At 40.6% G+C, this 24,368-nt stretch overlaps 1 protein-coding gene across 1 annotated transcript in view; it reads left to right on the plus strand.

The window, feature by feature from the left end:
* The window catches only part of bnc2 (basonuclin zinc finger protein 2), a 227,118-nt gene that overhangs the window by 197,000 nt on the left and 5,750 nt on the right, over positions 1 to 24,368 (plus strand). The window contains exon 5 of the mRNA XM_088006490.1: positions 10,876 to 13,244. Coding sequence (XP_087862616.1) covers positions 10,876 to 13,244 — 2,369 coding nt within the window. The remainder of the gene's footprint in view (positions 1 to 10,875; positions 13,245 to 24,368) is intronic.

Genomic DNA, 24,368 nt, shown 5'->3' on the forward strand with positions numbered 1-24,368 from the left:
AGTTAATGGAAATGTTTTCTCAGTTTCAGTTTTTGTTAATTTTTTAGTTTTATTTAAATATTATAACCTTGCTCTGATTGTGTTTGCACAGCTCTTTATAAATCTAAACATATCTGCTGCATGCAGCACATAAGAGGAGCGACTTTACTGACGTGATGAGTAACGATAATGATGAATGGATTTTTCTCTCTGGAAGTAGAGGCGCAGACTTTAGTGGACCGTGAGGAACAATGAAAATCCAAAGAGAAGCTGAGTGAAACAGATTCAGTGTGTGGAGGGCCAGATGTTCTGGGTTTGGATCAAACATCTGCTGGCCCTGCAGGACCTCGGCGACCCCAAATGACCCCGTCTGCTCACCTTTTTCTCCAGACGTTGCTCCTCTCTTCCTCCGCAGGTCTCTGATCTTTGGGAAAACGTGAAACGCGATCCCACGTTCAGAACATGTCGAACTTTTCCAGGTTGGTTTTAGGCTCGTCTTGTCTGCGTGGAGAGGCAGCAGATGTTTATTTTTCTGAAAGTTATCACCACTCTGGAAAACGTGACAGGATTCAGACCCGGCGACCCGGAACCGTGACCCATGATGGCCCAGGAGACCCGGTGTGCATACAGCAGGCTATTACAGCTAACTAAAGCTAACACAGCAACGACAACTGAAACCGAGAAAACATTTTCCTTCACTGAAATAAATAAAAACGCAGAATTAATCGGGAAAAACGAAAACTAACTGGAAATATATTGTACCCTTAGAAAACTAACTAAAGCACTAAAATTATAGATATATTATCCTTCACTTTTGTTTTTATTAATCTGTTTGTTGAAAAGTTTATCTTCTGTTCAGTATTCATGACCCAATCCAAGCATAGTCACAAAACTTTCATTTTCTTGAATTCTGCACCTAAAAATTAACCAAAACAACTTGGAAAAACACTGTAAAAACTAATTCAAACTTATTGAATGAGACAAATAAAATGAAGCGAAATGCAGCAGCAGCGACCGGCCCGGTGACGGATGTGGATCTTCCTCTCTGTGAAAACCTTCAGTGATTTTACTGCATCCACCTGCAGCTCTTCTGGAGAAGCCATTTGTAAAATGTTTATGAAAACAGATAAAGTTCTAGAGTTGTTCTGTGGTTATCTGCAGCGCAAACCTTCGGTGTGTTGATTCACGCATCCTTACGTCACATTGGCAGCGGTACAAAGTGGCTCGTTATGAAGACGCTCCGGGTTCTGGTGCTGTGGGAAAACCGTCGGGATGAATCACAGACCTCTGGTTTACAGAGTTTAAATAACTTTCATCTCATAATTGGCCAAATTTCTGGAATCAAGGTTCCAAGGATTCACTCCAAGTTTGACAGTAAATATAAAAAAACAAAAATCATGGCCTGAATTTATGACAGATATTTCTGCAGATAAAAGGATTTATACTGTATAGAACCGATGGATGGATGGACATATAGATCGATGGATGGATGAATGAATAAATGGATGGATGGAACGTTTTGATTTAAAACTCGTTTCTCAGACGTTTTCATCCCGTTTTGTTCCAGTCTGAAGCTTAAACTGGTTCTGAGTTGGAACCAGTTTGGCAGTGAAACATTGTAGGGAAAGGACTGGAGGAAAGGTAGCAGATAGCAGCACACACACTCTCTCTCTCACACACACCCAGACTTGAGTTAATGGTCCTGCGTCTTCCTGGCAGCCTGTCAATAATGGCTCTGATCACATTAAATAAAGAGTCCATTAGCTTATTCTTTCTCTTCCTGCGCTGCTAATGCGGCGCGTTGCAGCTTACACACACCTCTGCTGCTGTGGCACCAACGCAGCACGGCTTTCCAAACGCTCCCCTCCGCTTCCTGGAGGTGGAAGTTTCGATAGAGGAACGCCAGGAACCGAACTTTAATGTGGCTAAAGGAGCAAACTGTGAGCATATGCTGCTCTGTGCGGCTCGCCTGCCAACATGGTAATCAAGACAAAGGAGACGTGATGTAAGCGGGAGAGGGGAGCGTTTCTCCGCTCCTCCGCCGCCTCACTGCTCTCCGTTGGCCCTGGAGCGAACGTAGAGGCCCCTGCTGCAGCCGCTGCTGCAGCCGCTGCTGCAGCCGCTGCTGCAGCCGCGGTTAACGGGAAGCATCAGACAGTCGCGTTCTCCGAGGCGTTCCCTCTGGCTCCGTGCTGGATCTGCTGAGCTTTCACCTCGGTTACGGTGCTTCAGCACTCAGAATCAGGGTTATAACAGATCTGGGTTTTTCATTTGTCTCATTCAGTTGGTTTTTAGAGTGCGCTTGCTGCTTTTACTAGTTATTAGACCTGTCACTATTTGACCCAGAAACTAGAGCTAAGGTCTAATTAAGCTCTGTATCAGATTCTGCATGTTTCAAAGCTTCACACTGAAAAATAACAAAATCTTACCAAGTAATTTTGGTTTACTTTGCAAATATCTCAGTTCACATAAAATAAGACAAAACTTACATTATTCATCAGTATTGATGAAAAATGCTAGTTTCACTTTGTTTCACTGTATAATATAAAAATGTCATAGGTGAAATAATTTGATGTGAAACTTGTTCATCAATATTAAGGAGTTAATGCCGTGAAACAAGCTCCTGTTTCCTGCTGAAAAGTTACTTGGAAGTTAGTTTTGTGTTATTTAGGCCTATCATGATAACAAATGCTGTTGGACGATAAATTGTCCCAGAAATGATAAATTAACGATAATATTGTCATTTTGAGACCGTTTTGATCTATTATAATAATAGGTACGCTTTTCAAAGACAAAAAAAACTTTAAAGGACGTTTAACTCTGGAACTGGAACATATTAAATTATCCAAAAGAATAAACAAAAAAAAACAAAAATGCTGCAAGAATTCAACATCCAGTAGAACTTAGTTAGTTTGCACGACCTGCCACTTTCGCCTGTTTTCCCTGTCAAAGCAGAATGATTAATTCATTTTATCTGTTTCTGTTGTTTTGTTTATTTTGGATATTTAAAATGTATTCCAGTTCCAGCATTAAATGTTATCTAGAATTGAAAGTTTATTCATCTTTGAGAATGTGTTCTTGTATTATTATGGCATCAAAACAAAAAGATTATCGTTTTATCACGATAACTTCTGGGACAATTTATTGTCCAGCAAAATGTATCGTGACACACTTCAGTTCAAAAGGATAATGAAAAGATCCATTAGCAATAAAACATGACTAAATCTATGATTTCAGGATGTTTTAGTTAAGTTTTTAAGTGTGCCTTGTAGGTCCAGTTAGTTTGTTTTCCCCCATTAGTTACAGTTTTTATATATTTCAGCTAACAAACGTGTTTTATCCATCTCAGCTGATTCTGTTGGTTTTAGTTTGCTGTAAACGCTGCCGGACCTGGGAGAGCGCGCCGGGCCTGAAATGGCTTCCATGTGCTGCACCTTTCGCCGGGCGGGGGGCCAAACGACCGTCCCGTCCTCTTTCTGAAGGAGCCGGGGGACATCTTTTCGACATTATGCGCCGATGACGACGGCGGTTTGAAGTCGGGAGAGTCGGATGAATCAGAGCAGAGGAGACGTAAAATGACAGCTTTGTTTTCAAAAACAGATAATAAAAGACAAGACAGTGGAAAAAGAGATGGAAACGGTTTAGGAAAGGCCACCTGGAACCCGGCGTGTGCCAGGTTCTGACTCACCCGTCTGTACGGCAGGCCGTTTTACCACAAAATCTGATTCAGCAAACTCTGCTTTATGACCAGACATGTTACTGCAGATATCTGCAGTTACATCCTGGCCAGGGTAAATTACATTTAAGATTTCAAATATTAAGAATTAAATTATGATTCGTCATAAAGTAATATTTTTTAATGTTTTGACTAGTCATTTCCAATTAAAGATATCTCAATTAGCATTAATATTAAGTGTAAATCTGAGTAGTCAAGAGTCTCTAAATCAGTTCGGTGTCTTGAACAAAGAAACTAGACCAAAATTGTTTGGTAAGATTTTGTGTTTTTGCAGCGTAGAATGCAATTAGTCAGACTGAACTGATTTTATGTTAAGCTGGCCTGCCGTACCGTCTTCTGCAGCATAATGACCCCTGACCCCCTCCCTTTCCATCTAGTGCAGCAACTGCACTATAAATCTCACTCCAGTCGATTAGCGTGCCCTTAGCAACAGCTAACACACGGTCATGAATTTTTAACCGAAGCCATGCCTCAAATCAGGCAGAGAGGTGAAGCCGGGTGTCCTGTGGCCTGTTGGCTGCGTCTGCTGCAGCACAAGTGAATGGCCTCCTCACATCCACTTATCCTGCAGCCGCCTGTCCTCTGTGATGAAGTCGGCCCTTTCCGATGGTTCCTGATTAGATAAGAGCCGCCTCCGAATGGCGTCTCATCAGCTGCCGCTTATTCAATCATCTCCGTTTCCACATCGCTTCTGTTTTCACGTGGAAACCAGAATTTGAGCAAAAAGTTTACAGAAGATATTATGTAACCTTTCAGTTCCTGAGGATCTCGTTTCCCACCAAAGCGCTACTCGTTGAGGCCGAGAAGACCTTGAAGCTTATTTGTGGAGAGGCGTCGTGTCTGCCCGCTGAAACTCATGCCACCGTTTCTCTGAATTCTTCACGTTTTTGGAGAAACAAATGATTGAACTCTGCGAAAGATTTAAACAACCACTTTTATCTTGTTACATTTTCCAAGGAAACCGACTACGACTGGCTTTAACTTGAACATCAACTATAATAAACTAAATAACTCACTTCAAAACATGGAATTAATTTAGAGAGTCGTTTCTCAGAGTGTTTATTTTTGATGGCTTACAACTAACAAACCTAAAACTGAGTTTCTGCTATTATGTTATGAGCAAGCTTAGAGTTTGTTGATGCTAATTTGACTTTGACAAAGAAGTGGGCTGCTCACATAGTGCTTTATGTAGGGATACCACTGGGAAATTGAGTGGAAGGAAAAAATCCATTTGTTGTAGCTGGTTTATATTTTGTACTTTCCATTTATTTTCACCTATAAATATTGTCTAATTACATAATTTAAAATAAGTTGTGCGCAAATATCTGCTAACCAACGTTGATTCAGGGGCTTTGGACACATTAAAACAAATTAGAAAATAAAAATGAGTAAAAATAAAGTCTAAAGAAAACTGGCTCAAAACTCTGCCCATTTCCACCAAGCTCATATTTCTCTTAAGTTGTTTTTGATCCATATGGTATTTTCATAACAACTGAAGCTAACATATTTTCTTAATTGTGCTGTAACATGGCACTATGACTCTGTAAAATACATACCGGCCCTTTAAGAGATGTTTGGAGAACCTGAGAACTGATGACCAAGGCAAACTTTGACTTTTACATCAAATCTGGCTGATTGGGGGGAAAATATATAGACAAAACTCGAAGTGCAAGTTATGTTTGCCAAAAGTCTGTCTGTCCGTCCGTTGTTATGTAAAGCTTTTGATCAATGCAGATTAAGGTTAAAAAAGTGCCAATGAGGATGAAATTAATTGGCCTACAGCAGCTTGAACAAACGTTTATTTTCGGCTCCACTGCAGAATAATCTCTTCTGACGAACGGAGCTTAAAAGAGAAATAACCCGAGATCACAACGGGTAAATTTCAGCCTTTATGATTCCTCCGAATGTCGTCCGCCCACGTCCTCGTGTAGCTGGAGATTTTCCTGTGCGCCATCACAGGGGAAGCAGCAGAGATGGTTGTTCACAGATGACCTTTGACCAGCCACTGGGGAGGCGAAGGGGGAGCCAGTTTGTGCCTTTGGAGCGGCTGGCCTCTGATGTGATGGCTCCAGGCAGTGGGCTTTGCGTGAACCGATCCCCGATGGGGCCCCCCTCGTCACTAGATCCTCTGCATTATTCATCGCGGTCCGCAGCGGAGCGGCGGAGAACGGAATAAAAAGCGTCAAGGTTCAGGACCTTCTCAGATCACAAGGAACTTCTGCTTAACCTCCCTTGAAGTGATAAACACAGGAATAGAGTATGTTTTCTTTTTTTTAAGCAACTGGATCTGAGAGTAGGACTGGAGATCAATGGGGATTCCCTGGAGGCTCAGAGGAGATCACATTCACCGCAAGGTGATTGGTGGATCAATGCGGTTCCCATGGTTCACTTTGCCATTGTGAGAACGGATCCTCTTCATTCCAACCAGTTCAGAGATCTCCCAGTTTACTTTTTAGCTCACAAGGAAACATGCAACAAATTGCATAATCTGCTAATTGCATAATTGGTTGACATGTTGCAACCGGGAGCGCTAACCCAGCCCCGGGTTAGCGGGCTACGTTAAGACATTTTTGCACAACATCCAGCATTGGCGACGCAGCAGCGAGAAGACGAATAAACACGCTTGTGAGCCAGATTAATTCAGGGAGGCAGGCGGATGAAATAAACCAACATCTGAGGCTGTGGAGCAGATAAAGTGGGGGTACCCCGCCGTCTCTCTGCTGTAATTATTGGCTAATAGTCATTAACCTGGCAAACAAAAGGTTTAGCTGCATTGTTTAAAGGACTCTGGGATGCATAATGACAGACTAATATGTCATAGCACTAGGGGAGGGGGGGAGGGGTGGATTAATGAGATTTTACTGAAGGGAGCGTACAAGAAGAGGTGGGGCACGGCTGGAAAATAGAGAGGGAAGAGGGCCACATTAAGCTAATTGGAAGATGAGTGCCTACTTGTAAAAGTGCTTCTAATGGCGTATTTGTTTCTCTCGCTGCAGCGCAGAGCTAATGCAGGGGAGTGCAGCTGCAAGACTTATAGTAGTAAAGATTATGAGCGTTTGTCTGCGAATGTGTCAACACGCCGAACATCCGGGGTGTCCAAACTTTTTGTCAAAAAGACTTCAAAGGGAAAAAAAAAACATTTTCCTTTTCTTCCTCCACAATAAACTGAGCTTGCACTGCTTCATTGAATAAATGGAGCAGTCAGGTTTTTGTTGGGGAAAAAATATGTAAATTATTATAGATTTAAATCCTAAATTAAGTTTTGCTCATTAAAAGAAAGTTTGCAAATTTTCTAGGTATCGATTGGAAAAAAGTAGAACAAAATTTATTCAATTCTAAGCAATAAAATCAGGATTTGGCTCATTGTGTCTTTGAAAACAGTTGCTGTATTAAGTCAAGTTTAATGAGTTGATTGAAAGCAGATTTTTTGAGTAAAAGTCACCGGATCCTTGCAGCAATAACGAAGTTTGATCATTTAAAGATAAATAGTTAGAAATGTTTTCTGTTGTAAGGAGATTTAATTTGTCTGAGATCATTTATCCCCATTTAACAAAACAAACTCTCCATCTGCATCAAACAGGAAATTTAGATTATTCTGGAACTGAAATCAGGGGCCACACTCGGTCATCCCAGGGGCCTCAAACGGCCCCTGGACCTCCCTTTGGGCATCGCTGGACATTAGCGTCGCGTCTTCATCATCAGAAGCTCCTGCAGGACGGACAGCTCGTGTCTTCCTGCAGATAATTCTTTTATTTCTGAACTTCTGTTGACCTTTGGAGCGTTCATGATGTGGCTCCGTCTGGACCTCTGGCTGCTTCCCCAAAATCCAGCGACCGCTGAACAGTGGCTCTCTGCTTTCCGATTCACTCCAACGCCTCTGGACTCTTTGAAGACAAAATAAAATGTCTTTTTCCTGCCAGTTGGAAATGTTATTCTTACGGACATCGTTTTAATCTGAACTAATCAACTCTAAACTCTTTTTGCATATTTTTATAATGCCTTGCCAAAGTATTTATAACCCCTGAAGTTTTTAAGTGCAGTCGCCTTCCACTCCACTGAAAAGTTTCATCCAGTCCATCAGACTGGATGGAGAGCATCTTGAAACTCTAGTCGGGCTTTGACTAGACCATCCTAACACATGATAATTTTTTGATTTCTCACTCTTCTGTCAAACATTGATCATGCAGCCACAGTCATATCAGCTGCACTTTATTTCATTTTGAGGCGTCAGAGTAAAGGCTGAGTTTTAATACGTTGGTAAACGGCACTCTTTGTTTTCAGAAACGAAGAGCGCCTTCCAGTCGCAGCTTCACTGTAAAATTAATGCATTTTGAAAATCTTTTAAGTTTTTCCTTCCACTTCGCTGCTGTGAGCTCCTTTATATACGTGTCGTCACATAAAATCCATGTAAAAGGAAAAAGTTTGCGGTTGTGTCGTGACAGTGTGAAAAAGTTTAATGGGTGTGAATACTTTCCCAAGGCGACATCACTTAACATTCGTGACGTTGTTTTCATTTTTAAGGTGAAAATTTCCTAAATTTCACCTTAAAAATATATTAAATGTAAATAACCAGGCGACCTCTGTGTGTTTGAAAAGTGTAAAAAAAAGAGCCAGTTTTTGTTTCCCTGAAGTGTAAAACCCAGACTGCTGCTCTTCTTAGAATCCAGATTTCTTAAGAACAGTTTTCAGACGGTGGAACTATTCACAGATTCACTTTCTAATTTACTTTCATTATTTTGTTTCAATTAAATCAAATGGAAGTGCTAATGCCCGCATGGCCATGCAGTATGAAATAATAGTGTCCAGGCTAGAATTTAAAGTCGTACCTCCAGGCTAAAACTCCAGAGCGCACACAGAATGAAAGTGTAAAATGTTTTTTAATGTATATTTAACAACAAATACCCCAGTGACTATTGATGTTTCGTCTCAGAAGAATCTATTTCTCTGGTATATCTAAGGGCATGATATGAAACCACTCACACTTTTATTTCTTTTTCTCTGTTTTCTTCCTCTGTGTGTCTCCCGTAGTATTTCTCCCTCTCTCTTTCTTTTCCCCGCTGTCTCTCTTTAAACATTTATCTTCTGTTTTCTCCTTACAGGCCCTTTGTGCTTTTGTGATGTTGGTTTTTACAGCTTTCTGCGCACCACAGTCGCCATTTATCTTTTATAGATGCCAGCAGCAAGGAGCGCGTAAGAAATGCTACCATTTCAGCATGACTAATTGTCATCGCTTGGCGCTGCTCCCCTGATGTCACCCGCTGCTGCTCCCCTGAGGGCCTGCAGTGTGTGAGCCGCACTGTTTACACTGTACATTTCCATTTTGCTCACATAAATACTCCAACTCTGAATATTATCATCAGCTGCAGCGTGTTGCTCGGTTTGTGAACTCATTCGCCAGCAGCAATCTGAAACAGGTGAAGATATGGGGCCCCAGAAGAGGAAAAACTATCAGAATAGTCTTTGCCTAAACTAAGTCTCATCATCATCTGTTTATGCTTGATGGTGAGCCCGTCTGCAGGGGCGCTACCTTTCTTTTTCAATCTGCTTATTGCAAAAACTCCAAGCTAAGTTAATGCTTTACTTGGATCATTACCCAAGTCTCAACAGCAGATATTTTAATATTGAGCAACAGTTAATCAAAACTTTATTTTTATTGTAGTTAAACAAGACGTATTGTTATAAAAATGCTCAAATTTCATTTATAATAAAATGTACTTATTGAGTTTTACTAGACACGCATCGATTTATTGGCCAGCCGATTGATTGGCGGTGATTTCCTTAAGATCGGTGATTGGCCGATACTTACATGTGAAGCAGATCGAATCCCCTGAGATTAACAGCAAAGATCTAAAAATCAGCCACTGTCCTCTTCTGCTCTGCAGTTTGCCTGACGGACCGACCCACCAGGTCAGGTCTGAACGTTTGCAGTTAATAGTCACCCCATTGTTACCAACTCAGCAACTTTCTTCCTATATTTATCAACACGTCAGACAAAAGAAGTCAAAATCAGCAGGTCAGGCTTCTTTAAAGATCATTAATCGGTGATTGGACCGAAAACTGCAATCGATGGTCCCCTAATTTTACCCAAACGTTTTTATGGCACTGCTCCTATTTAATTTGGTTTGCTGTCTCTTAAATGATGACAGATTAGAGCTCCTGACCAAACCTAATATACTCATATTTATTCACATTTCCTTATAGAAGTTAATGAGCGGATTGGAGAAAACAGCATTAAAGCATCAGGTGTCAAGGAAAGCATGTTCTACTGTTTTATAAATTTAAAAAAATGGGTACAAAACACCCAAAACTGGAAAGACAACAAATGGTAAAGTGTCAAAATGACCAGCAGGCACTCAAAGGTTAACTAAATGTGACCATAAATCTCCAAAAACACATTTTCTATATTGTCATCACTATTAAACAACCGTTAAGACCAGCTGAAATGTTTGCGGATATATCTACAAAGTGTTATTTTTACCATCAAAACCATTATATTCTCAAATTATGAAAGCAATTAAATCTGAAGTCATCATGAAGTTAAAACCTTCCCTCAGCAGGTCCTTCCTAACAAACATTTCCTGGTTTATTGGTTTATGGTAATATTTCTGTTTTTGTTGTCTGGATTCAGGTGTTTCTCAGATAAACGACACGTTGAGTTGCATTTACCATTAAATACATCCTGTATTAACATGTTACTACGTTTTTTCTTCATGTGTTGTTCCTTGGTTTCAGACTTCTAGGCTGTTCTGTTGTGTTCCCTCCTTTCTTCTTTCTCTCTTTTTTCTACCTTCCTCCCTTTTTTCCATCTCCTAGTCCATTATATTTGGAAAACAAAAGTCCTGTTGCAACTCAATTTTGTCCTCTTTGTGCAGTTTCTCCTGAATTCCTGATATTTTTAAAATCAGATTAAAAATGGTGGACCTTTGGATTCACTTTGCCAATCTGCAGGACTGATCAGCACAAGAATAAGAGAGATTGTTGAGGGGTAGACCTTTGATGAGGCGTATCAGGTGTCGCTCCAGGGGACCTCTGGGTATCATGAATGGAAAAACCCACCTTACCCCTTGCTCTGTATCTTCCTTTGACCAGACTAATTATTCGCAATCAATAACAGTCTGTATCTTCTCTCTTGTCTCTCTCGTCTCTTCTGGGACATTCAGGATGCTGCAGGCAAGGTTTTGGACCGCTGGACCATCATGTCCCGTGAAGAAGAGATCATCACCCTGCAGCAGTTTCTGCGCTTTGGTGAAACCAAGTCCATCGTGGAGCTGATGGCTATTCAGGAGAAAGAAGGTCAGGCGGTCACAGTTCCCTCGTCAAAGACAGACTCTGGGATTAGGACGTTCATCGAAAGTAATAACAGAACCCGCAGCCCGGGGCTCTTGACACATCTGGAGAACAGTAGCCCCTCCAGCATTCATCACTTTGAGAATATCCCCAACAGCTTAGCCTTCCTCTTACCGTTCCAGTATATCAACCCGGTCTCTGCCCCCATGCTCGGCTTGCCCCCTAATGGCCTCCCAATGGAGCAGTCTGCCCTTCGGCTTCGGGAGCCCAGCCTCCCAAACCAAGGAGAGCAGGTGGAGACCAGCGAGTCAGAGGTGTCCCTATCGCCCTTCCGCACAGGTCAGAGCCCAAGTCGCGGAGTACTGGGACCCATCAACAGCACTGAACCCAAGACAGAACCCAACAACTGTGCATCGCCCATCTCCCCGACCCCGTCCACCCAGCAAGCTCAGCAGCAGTCGTCCCTTCAGCAGCAGCAGCAACCGCAGCAGGGCCAACAGCAGACCCAAAGCCAGTCTCAGCAACACAACAGTCTGGGCGACCATCAGGTGCATCACCACTTCATCAAGGATGAGCCTTCGAAGTCCATCAGCCATCCTTCGTTCTCCTCCAAGATGCATCGCATACGCCGCATGGGAGCCACCTCACGCAAGGGTCGTGTGTGCTGCAACGCGTGTGGAAAGACCTTTTACGACAAAGGCACACTTAAGATACACTATAATGCCGTACACTTGAAGATTAAACACCGTTGCACCATCGAGGGATGCAACATGGTCTTCAGCTCCCTGCGCAGCCGCAACCGCCACAGTGCCAATCCCAACCCAAGGTTGCACATGCCCATGCTGCGCAACAACCGCGACAAGGACCTTATCCGTGCCAATTCCACCACAGGTACACCTGTCATCTCGAGCAGCAAGAGCGGCTTCACGCTCACCAGCCCTGGAAGGCCACCACTGGGTTTTACGACTCCCCCAGTAGACCCGATGCTTCAGTCCCCGCTGCAGAGTCCCCTGGTGTTCCCTTCACTGAAATCAGTGCAGCCAGTCCAACCAGTGCCCCCATTCTACCGAACACTCGTGTCTCCAGCAGACCTCGTCAGCCCTCCAGTGTCACTGCCAACCAGCCCCATTATCCCGACCACTACCAACAGTACCACCCTGATGGACCAGCAGCAGCAGATCCTGGCTGCTGTTGTCTCGCACAACAATGTTCACGTGTCAGAGGCAAGTCCAATGTCCCACCGGCTGTCCACTGGTGGCAGTCAGGACCTCACCACAAGCAGTGACCCCACACCCAAAAAGAAACCTCGTAAATCGAGCATGCCAGTTAAGATTGAGAAGGAAGTGATTGACGTGGCAGACGACTTTGAAGACAAAGATGAGGACGACGACGACACAATCCACCATAATCACCAGGCAAGTCTTCTTCACAACAATATTAAAATCAACGGCAACTGCAACAGCAACAACAATGGTGCAAGTGGCACTGGCCACCACAGCGGCGGCAGTGGCCAGCAGTCGCCCTCCCAGGACGAGATGAGTCCTGGTCTGGCCCTGAGGGGGATGATGAGGCAAAGTGAGGACGAATGTAGGGAAGGGACTGGCAGCGACAGCAGAGGCGGCGCTTCAGAGCTGCGCTGTATGGACAGCTTTACCTCAGAAGATCAGGACCACGAGAGAGACTTTGAAAACGAGTCTGAAACCTCAGACTCCAAGATGTTCTACCGCGATGACCTGATGGACGGAGAGGAACATCAAAAGCACGGCAGGGGAGGAAGAGGGCTGGACAAGGAGCATGAAAACGAGGCCCACGAGGACGAACACTTGAGAAAAGACATCGAGGGAAATGGTCATTCCTCACCGTCTCCTCATGGGCCTCCGATCAAGATCAAAGAAGAGCTCAACGATCCGACTTATGACATGTTTTGCATGAGTCAGTATGGCCTCTACAACGGGGGAATGGCGGCAGCAGCGGCCGCCGCCGCTAGCATGGCCGCTCTGCACGAGAGCTTCATTTCCTCCATGGGGTACGGCGCTAGTCCACCCAAATTCCCCACGTCTCAGTCCCCCGAAGGAGACCCATGCTCCAGCCCTGACCCCAAGATCTGCTACGTCTGTAAGAAGAGCTTCAAGAGCTCCTATAGCATGAAACTGCACTACAAGAATGTGCACCTGAAAGAGATGCATGTGTGCACAGTGGCTGGCTGCAACGCTGCTTTCCCTTCCCGACGGAGCAGAGACAGGTGAGTGCAGCAGGACTCCAAATGACACCTAACTTTACTCTAATGTATTTGATTTAGGCTCGATTCAGACTGTTTTAGGTTTTCAGGTTCTACATTTTTCATCATGCTCCCTAATATTTTGCTTCCAAGCAGTCCAACTTTTCTTTTTGTGTCTTTTAAAGTTGTCTAGACCAACAGTTCTTCAGGCTTTCTAGAGGCATTTCAAGGTGTTTTACTTGCACACTGAATTTCCCCTTATTTTCACTAAAGTCTTTGTATTGTAATGCATTAAGGACTGGATTTGCTGTTTGTTAAGCCTCAACTCTGACCAATGAATCATTCAACTTAAAAAAAATAAAATCTCCCAAACCTCAGGGATAGACAGCCAGGTGTTGTGTCTACACTTAACCTGAAACTTACAGAAGCAAAGAAGCATGTTTTAAATTTCGTCTCAGGGCAGGCTGTTGCAAAGACACATTTTGTTTTTTACGTGTTCAGCTCTGAAACGTGCCAAAGGTAACAAGTTTGAGGCATGAAATAATATTTTTGCATCAACGAGATGATTTCCAGTGAGCCATATGCCAAATGTTTTGGCATAACTGGGCTGCACGCGTACGCCGTGTCCTCATTAAATCGAGAAAATCCGAACAAGCAGGGAGGAAAAAGCCATGCAGACACAAAACTTGTTTTTTTTTTCTCTTTATATTTGAACTTTTATGATTTACACAGTGCTGTCTGCACTTATTGGCGCCCGTTGTTGCCACTCTGGGGAGATTCATATCTCCCTAAATCTTCCTCACTGAGCACAGCGGCAAAATGAACTTCTCTCCTTTGTCCGAGTTAGTTGAACTCATCTGACTGGAGATGTGAGTAAGTTTAGATAAGTAGACATTTTATTGCACTGCCGCTGAATCCTCAGCAAGAAAAGTAGCTACTGGCTCCCCTAAAAGATGCAAGATGATGTCATCGCCTAATTTGCATATTTGCTAATGTGCGATCCGGACAGTAGATGAAAATAATATCTACACTGGCAAGAGAAAAGGTGATTAAAACTATTAAAATGTGCTTAAATGGTCTTTATGAAATAATTTATAAATATTAATAGTTTGCTTTAAACAAAGGACACATTTGACAGTTTCTTCTCAGAATTGGTGTTAAATGAACTCTTTCAGATTTACTTAAGTGATGGAGTAATTTTAACAGTTGAAATAGTTAAACTGCTCGACATCTTGTTGAAGTAACTGAAAGAGTTAAATTAATCACCAAATCAGAAAAACAAAATAAAAAGATAAAAAAGATTTGTAGCCTTTTTATTGTCAACTGTATTTTCACACAATTAGTTCCTGATTTATACAGATCAACAAACCTGCAATACATGGAATGGATGTTCTCTTGTCTTTCTCATCTTCAGGAGACCCCAGGATATTTTATAAATAAACGTTCCCTTTTCAGTCTTTCTGGGAAATTGATAATAGTTGCACCACCGATTTTCTTATATTATATTTTTATGTTTTTACCTTCTGGATAAGTTTTTCAGAAGGCAATATAAAAAAATCTCCTGATCTTTACCAGGAATGAAAAGCATTGCGTGTTTTTGTTAAATGACTTAAGCAAAAAATGTCAAAAATAACAGAAATCTATAATCTCAGAGTCAAATTAAAACTTTGAAAACCTTCCAAAACCCTGGAGAACTATTGATTAGGATTACTTTAAAATATTATTGATTAGGATTACTTTAAAATATTATTGATTAGGATTACTTTAAAATATTATTGATTAGGATTACTTTAAAATATTATTGATTAGGATTACTTTAAAATATTATTGATTAGGATTACTTTAAAATATTACACAGCAGAAGCAACAAAGTGGCAGTAAGTCAGTTTAACTCTCAGCTGCTTTCAAACTTTTTCTAACACTTAACATCTGTTAGTTAATAAGAAATTAAAAAGGTACTTGGGGACATCTGGCTGGTGTCAAGTTAAAGTTTAGAGACCAGAGAAACACACACACACACACACATGAAAACACACCCCAGGCTTCCAGCTGCAGCGTGTTGTTTACCTGCCCTTGCCGCCTCACCTTTGCGCGGTGAAATCAGGCCGCATACATTAACGATGACGGCGGTTTGTCGAGCCGCTGCATTCATTAGCGCGTCAGGCGGTGAAGCGCCGCGCTCACCTGGGCTTGTTAGCACGTATCCGTCCCGCCGCCCCGATCCGCCGACACCTGGCTGATGGCAGCTGCATGTCACAACACGCGCTGCTCAGGATGTCCAAAGGGTGGCGCCGGCGGCCGCTTGGGCGCTCTGCATCATTTTGTTCGGCCTCACAAACACAGGGAAGGATTTCTACAACTAAAATCTAATTAAACCGTTTTTGTTTTCAGATACGAGACTAAAGTATTTTCCTTCATCAACAACGTTTCTGCCCAACGTGAAAGAGAACAATGAACCCAAAACATGTTGGAGAATATTTAGCTGGCGTTTTAAACTGACTTACATTTCTGTCAGCAATAATTCACAGATTCACTTTGCTTTATTAAAATATTGTCTATTTAGGAAATTATTCAAGAGACAAAAACAAACAAATGTCCTAAGAAATACATTTTACACAATATTGTGGCAATTGAGTTTTCTCAGCTCGACTGTTTCGACCCTTCACTGCAAAAACACAAAATCTTAAGTATTTTGGGTGCAAATATCTCAGTTCACTTGAAAAAAGATAAAACTAACTCACAAGTAACTTGATCAGCAACACATCGGAGCTTATTAAGTCAATAATTTCTTCATATTGATGAAAACACACTAGTTCCACTGGCAGATTATTTCACTTCTAACAAGGGAAATATGTCCTGCTTTAAGTGAAATAATCTGGAACTTTTTATCACTATTAATGAACTATTGACTTGAAACTTGAAACCTGAAACAAGCTCTTATTTCTTGCTGACAAACTACTTGTAAGTTAGTTTTGTCTTATTTCTAGTGAACTGAGATATTTGCACCAAAAACACTGTTTTGTGTTTTTGGAGTGTAATGGCAGAACGTTTGGACACCCCCGGCACTTTTCTCCTCTGTAAGAAAATCTGAAAACATGAAAAGTTTTCCTGTCATTTTCTCCTTCGTCCATCTTTTTCCAACTGAACTTCTTTGTTGTTTCTGAACGCGGCTGCTAACCGTGGCACGCACCGTCCCTCTGTGGCGCGTCGCGAATGCCTCGGGTACGACCAGCCTGCACAAACACGTCCACCACTTTCAAGTTAAAACATTTGTTTTTTTTTGTTTCTTTTAATTCTTGAATTGTGAAATACTTTGCCTGCAACATCGCCATTAAAAGACTGGATGAAATCTATCATGAAAAGCTGCATTTTTCAGCTGAAAAATGACACAATGCTGACGTCTTGTCAGTGACTGTGCACAGATCTCAATTTATTTATTAAAAACACATTTGCTAGAGCAACAGGACACGAGTTTGAGCTTCAAACAGGAACCAAAACAAGGAAAATCAGAGCAAACAGCCAGGCGAGTCGATACTCATCAGATCTGTCCCCAGATAATCCTTTAATGACATCATGTGTATCTGAGAGCAGTGGAAGCAATAAAACGGGAATATCATTTAGCTGTTTTCATCAGCGCATCGTCTCTGATAAGATTAAGAAACTGTGGATTTATTCAGCACAAACTGCTGCTTGAACGTTGATTGCTTGGAAATTTAATAAGTTCTACTAATTCCTTTTTCTTCTAATCAGATGTTTGTGTAGCAGGGGCAATTAATAAGCTGGATAAAACACTTCATTTCACTTTAATAGTATCTGAGAAAGAGATAAAATCCATTTTTTTGGATAATTTGATGTTTGCGTTTAGATGTTTCAATAAATCAATTAATATTATCTCAATTTCCATTTGCATGATTTTTATCTTTCCTCTCTACAAAAAAACTAACAAAAGTCTTTAATCTGGTGCTTTGTTTACAGAGACTTCATTAATTTTAGTTTTGTGTTTTATTTTGGATATTTAAAGTCCAGTTGCAGTGTTAAATGTTCGTCAGAATTTAAAGTTTGAATGTTTTCTTGCATTATTACTTGAAAATATCCTCAAAACAGCAACATTATTGCTTATCGCGACAAAGTCTGGAGCAATTTATCATCCAACAAAATTAGGTTTCCTGACAGGACTAATGATTACAGTTAAAACATAAAAATAAAAACATGACACAGTTACACATAAAACCCCGTGTATAATTAAAGCTGTCTAAAATATAACACTTGTAAAGAAAACTCGGATCCCACAGAAAAAGGGGGAGGAGCTTCTGTAACTTTCAGTTATTGGTTGCTATGGTAACCGCCAACTGCCAGGGGCCGAGTAACACCGTGAAAACGTGTCACAACAACAGTATTATCATTGAATTTGTCTTTGTGACGGGTCGACTCCTACGTTTGATCCACAATATTAACACAGAAAGCAACGAAACGGTAGATGACGCCATCTTTGGACCCGCTTTCCGCTCAGTCTGCACTGTTGATAAATAAACAGCAGATTTCACACTGTAAAACATCTGTGCTCGCTGTAATACACTCATTTAACGCGCCCTTGAGCAAGCCAGCTCTGGACGCGAGGGTTTTAAATGTGAGGCAGAACGAATGAAGGTTTTTTTAGGGGGCTTGGAGAATCCAGATCCGTTTTTACCCTTCCTTCATCTCCAAAGGCTGGACATGTTTCCGTGTCGCCGCGGTGAGCAGGTGTCCTCCGTCTTCCACGCTCCCGCGACGCAGCCGAGCGCAGCCCGCCGTCCCTGCATGCGCCGCTGCAAATGGAGAGAGTGAAGGTTAATTATGTTGGAAAAGTCTCTCCTTCCCGTCTTTTCCCCTCGGTCCCCTCACGGCATGTGGGCTCCGAGTTCGGGTCTTCCAAACAAAAAGGCAGAGAGAGAATATGTTAGCAAAAGCCACTCCAAATATCTGGTGAGTAAAAAGACATCACTGCTGATTAATTTTAAAGAGAATGCAGAATAAAATCCTCATTCTTAGATGAAAAACGTATAGAAAACCCACAACTTGTTTCATGCATTTTTAATGGACGATTTAATTTGAAGTCTATGCTGTTTGGAAAGTCTGAACTTTGCAAACAGTAGATGTAACAGCAGCAAAGGTTATTATGGCTAAATAAACCAAAGGTTAAAGTTTATTTCAGAACAAAACAATCAGCAGGAGAGACAACAAAGAAAATAAACAAATTATTTAATATTCAAGACATCTCTGCCCTTTATTCATCAGCTTCATGCATGGATGTGAACATTTACTAAAACTAAACATATTATTCATAACTAGCACAAACACTGTAAAACTAATTTAAACTAACTCATTTAATAACAAAATTAAACTAATGAAAAAAACAAACTATTCTAACCCTGCAGAGCAACATTATTACAATTAACCGAAACAAATAAAAACAGTAATTAATTGAGAAAAACTGGAACTAACTGGAACTATACTGTGCATTTATAAAGCTAACCAAAACATACTGAAATTATAGATATAATATCCTTTGTTTCCGTGTTTGAATCTATTTTTTAGTTTTTTGAGCTGATGAGAAATTTATATTTTCTTTTTCTTTCCCACATAAGCAGATTACTGTCGGCAAAGTACGTCGCTCCGTACTGCCCCTGGTGGCAAAATGGCGGCAGCACCAGCGTCAGCTGGTCGTATCTTCTGCTAAGGGTTCCTGTCAAACGATATCTCGACAAATTATATTGTTGTTTTGGGACCATTTCAAGTAATATAAGGAGGAATTAGAACATATTGTCAAAGATCATTAAACTTTAAATTCTAATAAACATTTAAAACTGGAACTGGATTTTAAATATCCAAAATAAACAAACAAAACCAATAAAATGAATTATGATGTCTCTTTGAGACCAAAGAACCAGACTGAAGACTTTAGTTTTCTCATTTTTGGTCAAAAGAGAGAAAATAGAGAAACGGTACATCATGGAAATTATTTAAATTTATGATACAATTAATTGACCTTGTAGAAGAAGTCTGAAAAAACTGAAACTACTACCATAAAAACTAGCAAAAACACGTAAAAATAATTAAAACCAACAAAATAGAGGTAAAGTCTGCTGAGAAACCCAGAGCTATTATGGCGGTGCGGCAGAGTGATGAATGTGGGTAAAATCCACGTCCTCCCACTCACCTAAGAGCTCATAACGAACGACAGCGAAGACAAAGGACCGGCAGCGTCAGTTCGACACCTCGCCGCTCTCCATCTCATTTACACATTACGAGCCATTTAGACAACATGAGCACATTTAGGAACGAATCCGCGCACGTTCGCTCCGACACGGAGACCAGGGGCAAGGGCCATCAGATGAGCCTAAAGATGATTAACGGTGGCTGGGACAGAAAGGCTGCCTCCTCTGCACGGCTCCCTGCGGAGGCCTCCCCCGTCTGCGGGGCGAAGATGAGACCGCCGAATTGGTTTGCCAGCCGCATTACCGGCCAGCAGGGAGGCGCTGGGGAGGCAGCGGGGGGAGGAAGATGAAGCGTACTGAAGAGGAGTGATGGAGGAACGGAGGGGAGCGGCCGATCTAAATCTGATAAATGAAGAGAAGAGGGCATAATGTGGACGCAGTTCACTTCTCCTGACAACACAAGTTAAATCGAGTTCATTAAAATGACCACAAGCTGCTTTTTTTTTTAGTTTTGTAAATAATTACAGCAAAATCTTACAAGTTCTTGTGAAGAAGCAAACTGGTAATTTAATATTTATTTTCCTTTAAATAATGTGATTTTCACCAGAGTATTAGGGCCAGACTAAGAGGTTTTTGTTTTTTAATTATGAGAATAAAGTCATTAGTAAAAACGCAGTAAAAATTAAAAGAAAAAACCGTTTTAAAGGTCAAAGGTCGATAGACACAATCGGATAACGATTTAATGCTGATGTGTAAAAATAGAGTATTTATTCACCTGTTAAACTGTTTACACATTCATAACTTCACAGCAAGCAAAATATTAGTTTAGTTTTTTTAGTAATTTACATGTAGGAGTTATAAAAGTACTACTTTATCCTCCTGATATTAAGGCTTCATATTAGCAATATTATGGGTTCGTTGTCGTAATGTTACAAGAAAAAACTTCTTTTTTTTTCATTTTAATACGATTTCAGTCTAGTGATATTTTGAGTTTATTCTTGTATTATTTTGGATTTATTGTTCCAAGATAACAATAAAGTCGTAATAATACGAGAAAAAAGTTTTCATAATGTTTCATATCATCATGATTTTATTCTTGTGTTATTTCGGCTTTATTGTTAATCACAATAACGTCACAATAGTACGAGAAATATTTCATACAACTTTATTCTCGTAATACAAGTTTGTTTTCTTTTTATTCTGGTATTTTACATTTCATAATTTCACATTTATTCTCATAACAGCATGACTTAATTCCTGTAAGACTTTTTCTCACAATATTAGGACTTTATTCTTGTAATATTAGTAATTTATTTTTATAACACTATGACTTTATTCCTGTATTTGTCTTTCTTAGCCTGGCCCTTACGCTCCATCGTAGACACCAGGTTTGCATTTCTATTGTCTGGAAAGGATTTTAAGCTTTACTGCCTGAGCTTTAGCCTGTTAACAGATTAATTTAGAGCTTATTAGCAGTGTGAAGGTGTTTTTATGGAGATGTTGTTGCAAAGGGCCTGCCTACCTGAGCATCATTACCAGCACCCAAACAAAAGCCTGTGGCTCCCTCTCAACACTCACAGCAAACACAGAAAACACTGATGATGATCCGTCGCCACACGGCTCTCCGGCCAACATTACACTCAGAAAGAAAACCACATGAGGGGAAAATATTGTCAGTTTTCCACTGAGACACAGGAAGGTTTGAACATCGTGCAGCGACAGCCACGGCCGATCAATTCGCCACGCTCCCCTCACCCCATTCACAATGCTGACGATGCTCGAGTGGACTGGCTCCTGGTTGCTTGGCTCACAGAAAAGAAAAGGGTCCCTGAAATGAATGTATGTTTACCTCTTGCAGGACAATGTCGGATAGGGAAGTAAATAATTAAAGGAAAGGGACCCTTTTTGACTGCATCAACCCTGCCACTGCTGGTAAGCTCTACAATCCATTGTGACTCCATGTTTTGCCCATCCTGCCCAGGATGATCTTTTATTCTTTTCTTTTGTTTTGTTGTTTTACACACATGTGCCCTCCCTGCATGGAAACCCTTCACATTAAAGGCACAGAGTGTGTGAGAGGAGCAGGCCTTTTATATACTGACTGCTTAAGTTTCCTTTCTGTGTTTTTATGCCGTTTTTATTGTAACGTGGGCATTTCTCTCCTCCTTTTTAAAGTTTTCTTAGCAGCTGTGAAATTGGAGTTAAAAAATAAATTAGGTCTGTTGTCATGATAACAAATTTTCCTGGATGATAAATTGTCCCAGAACTTATTGCGATAAATTATGATATTGTTGTTGTTTTGAGGCTGTTTTCAGGTAATCTAATGGTAATGGCATAATAATGCAAGAACAACTTATCAAAGGTCAATAAACTTTAACTTCTAACGAACATTTATCTCTGGAACATGCTAAATAGATAAAACAACAGCAACAACAAATAAAATTAACTATAAAGTCTTTGTAAATAAAATTATCCTTCAAAGAAATGTTTATTGGAGACAAAACACCAGACTGGAAACTTTTACCATCCAGTTTTTGGTAGAAAACCAGTAAATCATCCGATAGATTTTACCAATTGATTAATTATTGCGACAGGCCTCCTCCCTGCACTGTTAGCATGGCTTTGTGTGTTAGCTCCGGTGTCGCTAACTGTGTCCCGGCTTCAGCATGGTTTGTTGCTGCGTTTCTCTGATCAGCTACATTGTGTTTGAACAGAGGGATTAGAAAAAAACCTCTTAATTAATTCCATCTTAACGCGAAGACGTCTTCATCCAGGTGCTCGATTAAGCCGCCTCTAATGCTCAACCAACGCTGTCAGGGCCTCGTGCTAATATGCTATCCAGTTCCCCTCGATTATCACATTACCTCTGCTCAAATCAATTGATAAACTCCCATTCAATATGGTGGACTATTTAATTGAGTCAGAGTCTAATGGATTTGGGGGCTGAGCGGAGCAGACATGCTGACAGTGGTAAACAGTAGCAGGACGCTCCGTCTCAACTTTCTGTTTTTATTAATCAAAGCAATAGCTATAATGTGGAATAATGTTCTGATATGTTAAGTTTATTAATTTTGCTTCAAACTTTGTTCAAATGTTCAAACTTTCTTGTAATATTTTTCAGTTTTAAAGTGCTCAGTTGCAACCTTTCTTTGTTTCTAACAAACCCGAGGTCTGTAATCTGCTAAAACGATAGAGCTAACTGTGATTAAATTTAATTTTGTTGATTTCCACAATAAAATCACTCTAAAAGTGCAGCTACTATTTTTCTACATCTATTTTTCTTTTTTAAAATATCCATAAATACCAACCTCCCATTGCCTTTTTGCAAGGCTTTTATGTTTTTTATTTTTATTTAAAACTCAATAGAAATAGAATGATGGTTCTTTAAAAATGTTAAGACTTTTCTGTAGATAAACCATAAGATATCTTTTTTCCAAAGGTCGTGTCACATTAGCAGCTCTAAATGGCTTTTATTTAGCAAAAACTAGAGTAAATATGGCTCTTGGGATTGTGAACGACCTTTGACCTACATAATTCCAACCCATCATTCATAAAAAGTTACAACCAGTTCAAAATTGGATCTGCATGTTAGTTGAAATTAGAGATATTTTATCTCTATTGATCAATAAGGACTCCAATTTAAAATTTTACATGTATATTATTTATACTTATATTTATGATATTGTCATGAAAAGGCTACAGGACGTCACATAATACAGTAAAAGACGCAGTAAAACATGATTTTACTGATTTAATTAAAAAAAACAAGGAATAACTGTGTATACTCACATTATTAGCAATTAGCGCTGTTAGCATTGTTTCTGTTCGTTAGCATTCGTTTGTTTCCACCCAGAAGCTAAAGCTGCTTGGGGACCTCGCTAGACGAACTGGACTCCAATCACAAGCATCTAAAGATGATTAATGTGACATAAAATATATTTATAGTAACAAACCTACTAATAAACCAAATATGTAAATATATTTAGAAAAAATGCAGATGAGTGAACACTTCCTATTGGCTCCAGAGCTTCTTGTTCCTGCAGCAGTAATTACTGAAGAGTGTTGAGTTTAGCGCAACCTTTTGGCACCTAAGCTGAAAAACAATAATAGACTTCATGTCAGTGAAAGTGAAAGTTGTGTGAATCCGATGTCTCCGTGCATCTCTAGTGGCTTCTCCACCACAGACCTTCAGGGTAATACAGGCGGTTCCCGGTGAGCCGACAGCTGGTAGCAAAGGGCAGACGATGAACTGAAGGATGACGCATCGCTCAGGTGTTTCCTGGATGCTAAAAGGAATAACTTGCACATATTGTTCATTTTACAAAGAGCAAACGATTTGAAAGGCCTTTAGAGAATCTCTGATCAAGACAACTTTAAAAGAAAAAAACCCTGAAAATGTCAAACTTTGCACAGTGCCATATTTTAAGGGACGGTATCATGTAAAATCATTTTTTAGCTTTACATCATGTGTAAAGCCAGGTATGTTTTTGATGTTATTCCCTCATCAAAAACATACCTGTGGTGTCGCTTTGATTATTTTGTACATGTTTGAGAAATCCTTTAATCTCCATGGCAACCATTAAGCTGAGCAAAACGCCTGAGTGGACCTAGCCCCGCCTCCAAGACGTAGCTCCACCTCTAAGCTGCAGTTTCCAAGCTAACAAACTTCCCCCATTCAAATTCAATTCGAATTCAAAAATACTTTATTGACCCCAAAGGGTCACAATATGTTGTAGCTCATATTAATACAACGTTTCTTCAGTTATTCATCTCCTTCAGACTAGCCAGCAGAAATTAGCAAACAACTGAAACTACACATTTACAGATGTCATAATACTTCTCGGATAAAAACATTGGTAAAGGGTAGAGGAGCCATGTTGTGATGACTTCCTGTAGTCGGAGTTTCAGAAAGAGCAGGAGCTTCTTAAAGAGACAGAGACCCAATTTCCAAGCA

Source organism: Poecilia mexicana, unplaced genomic scaffold, assembly GCF_051168715.1.
Source record: "Poecilia mexicana isolate PSO_F unplaced genomic scaffold, ASM5116871v1 scaffold_1, whole genome shotgun sequence".
NCBI lineage: Eukaryota > Metazoa > Chordata > Actinopteri > Cyprinodontiformes > Poeciliidae > Poecilia > Poecilia mexicana.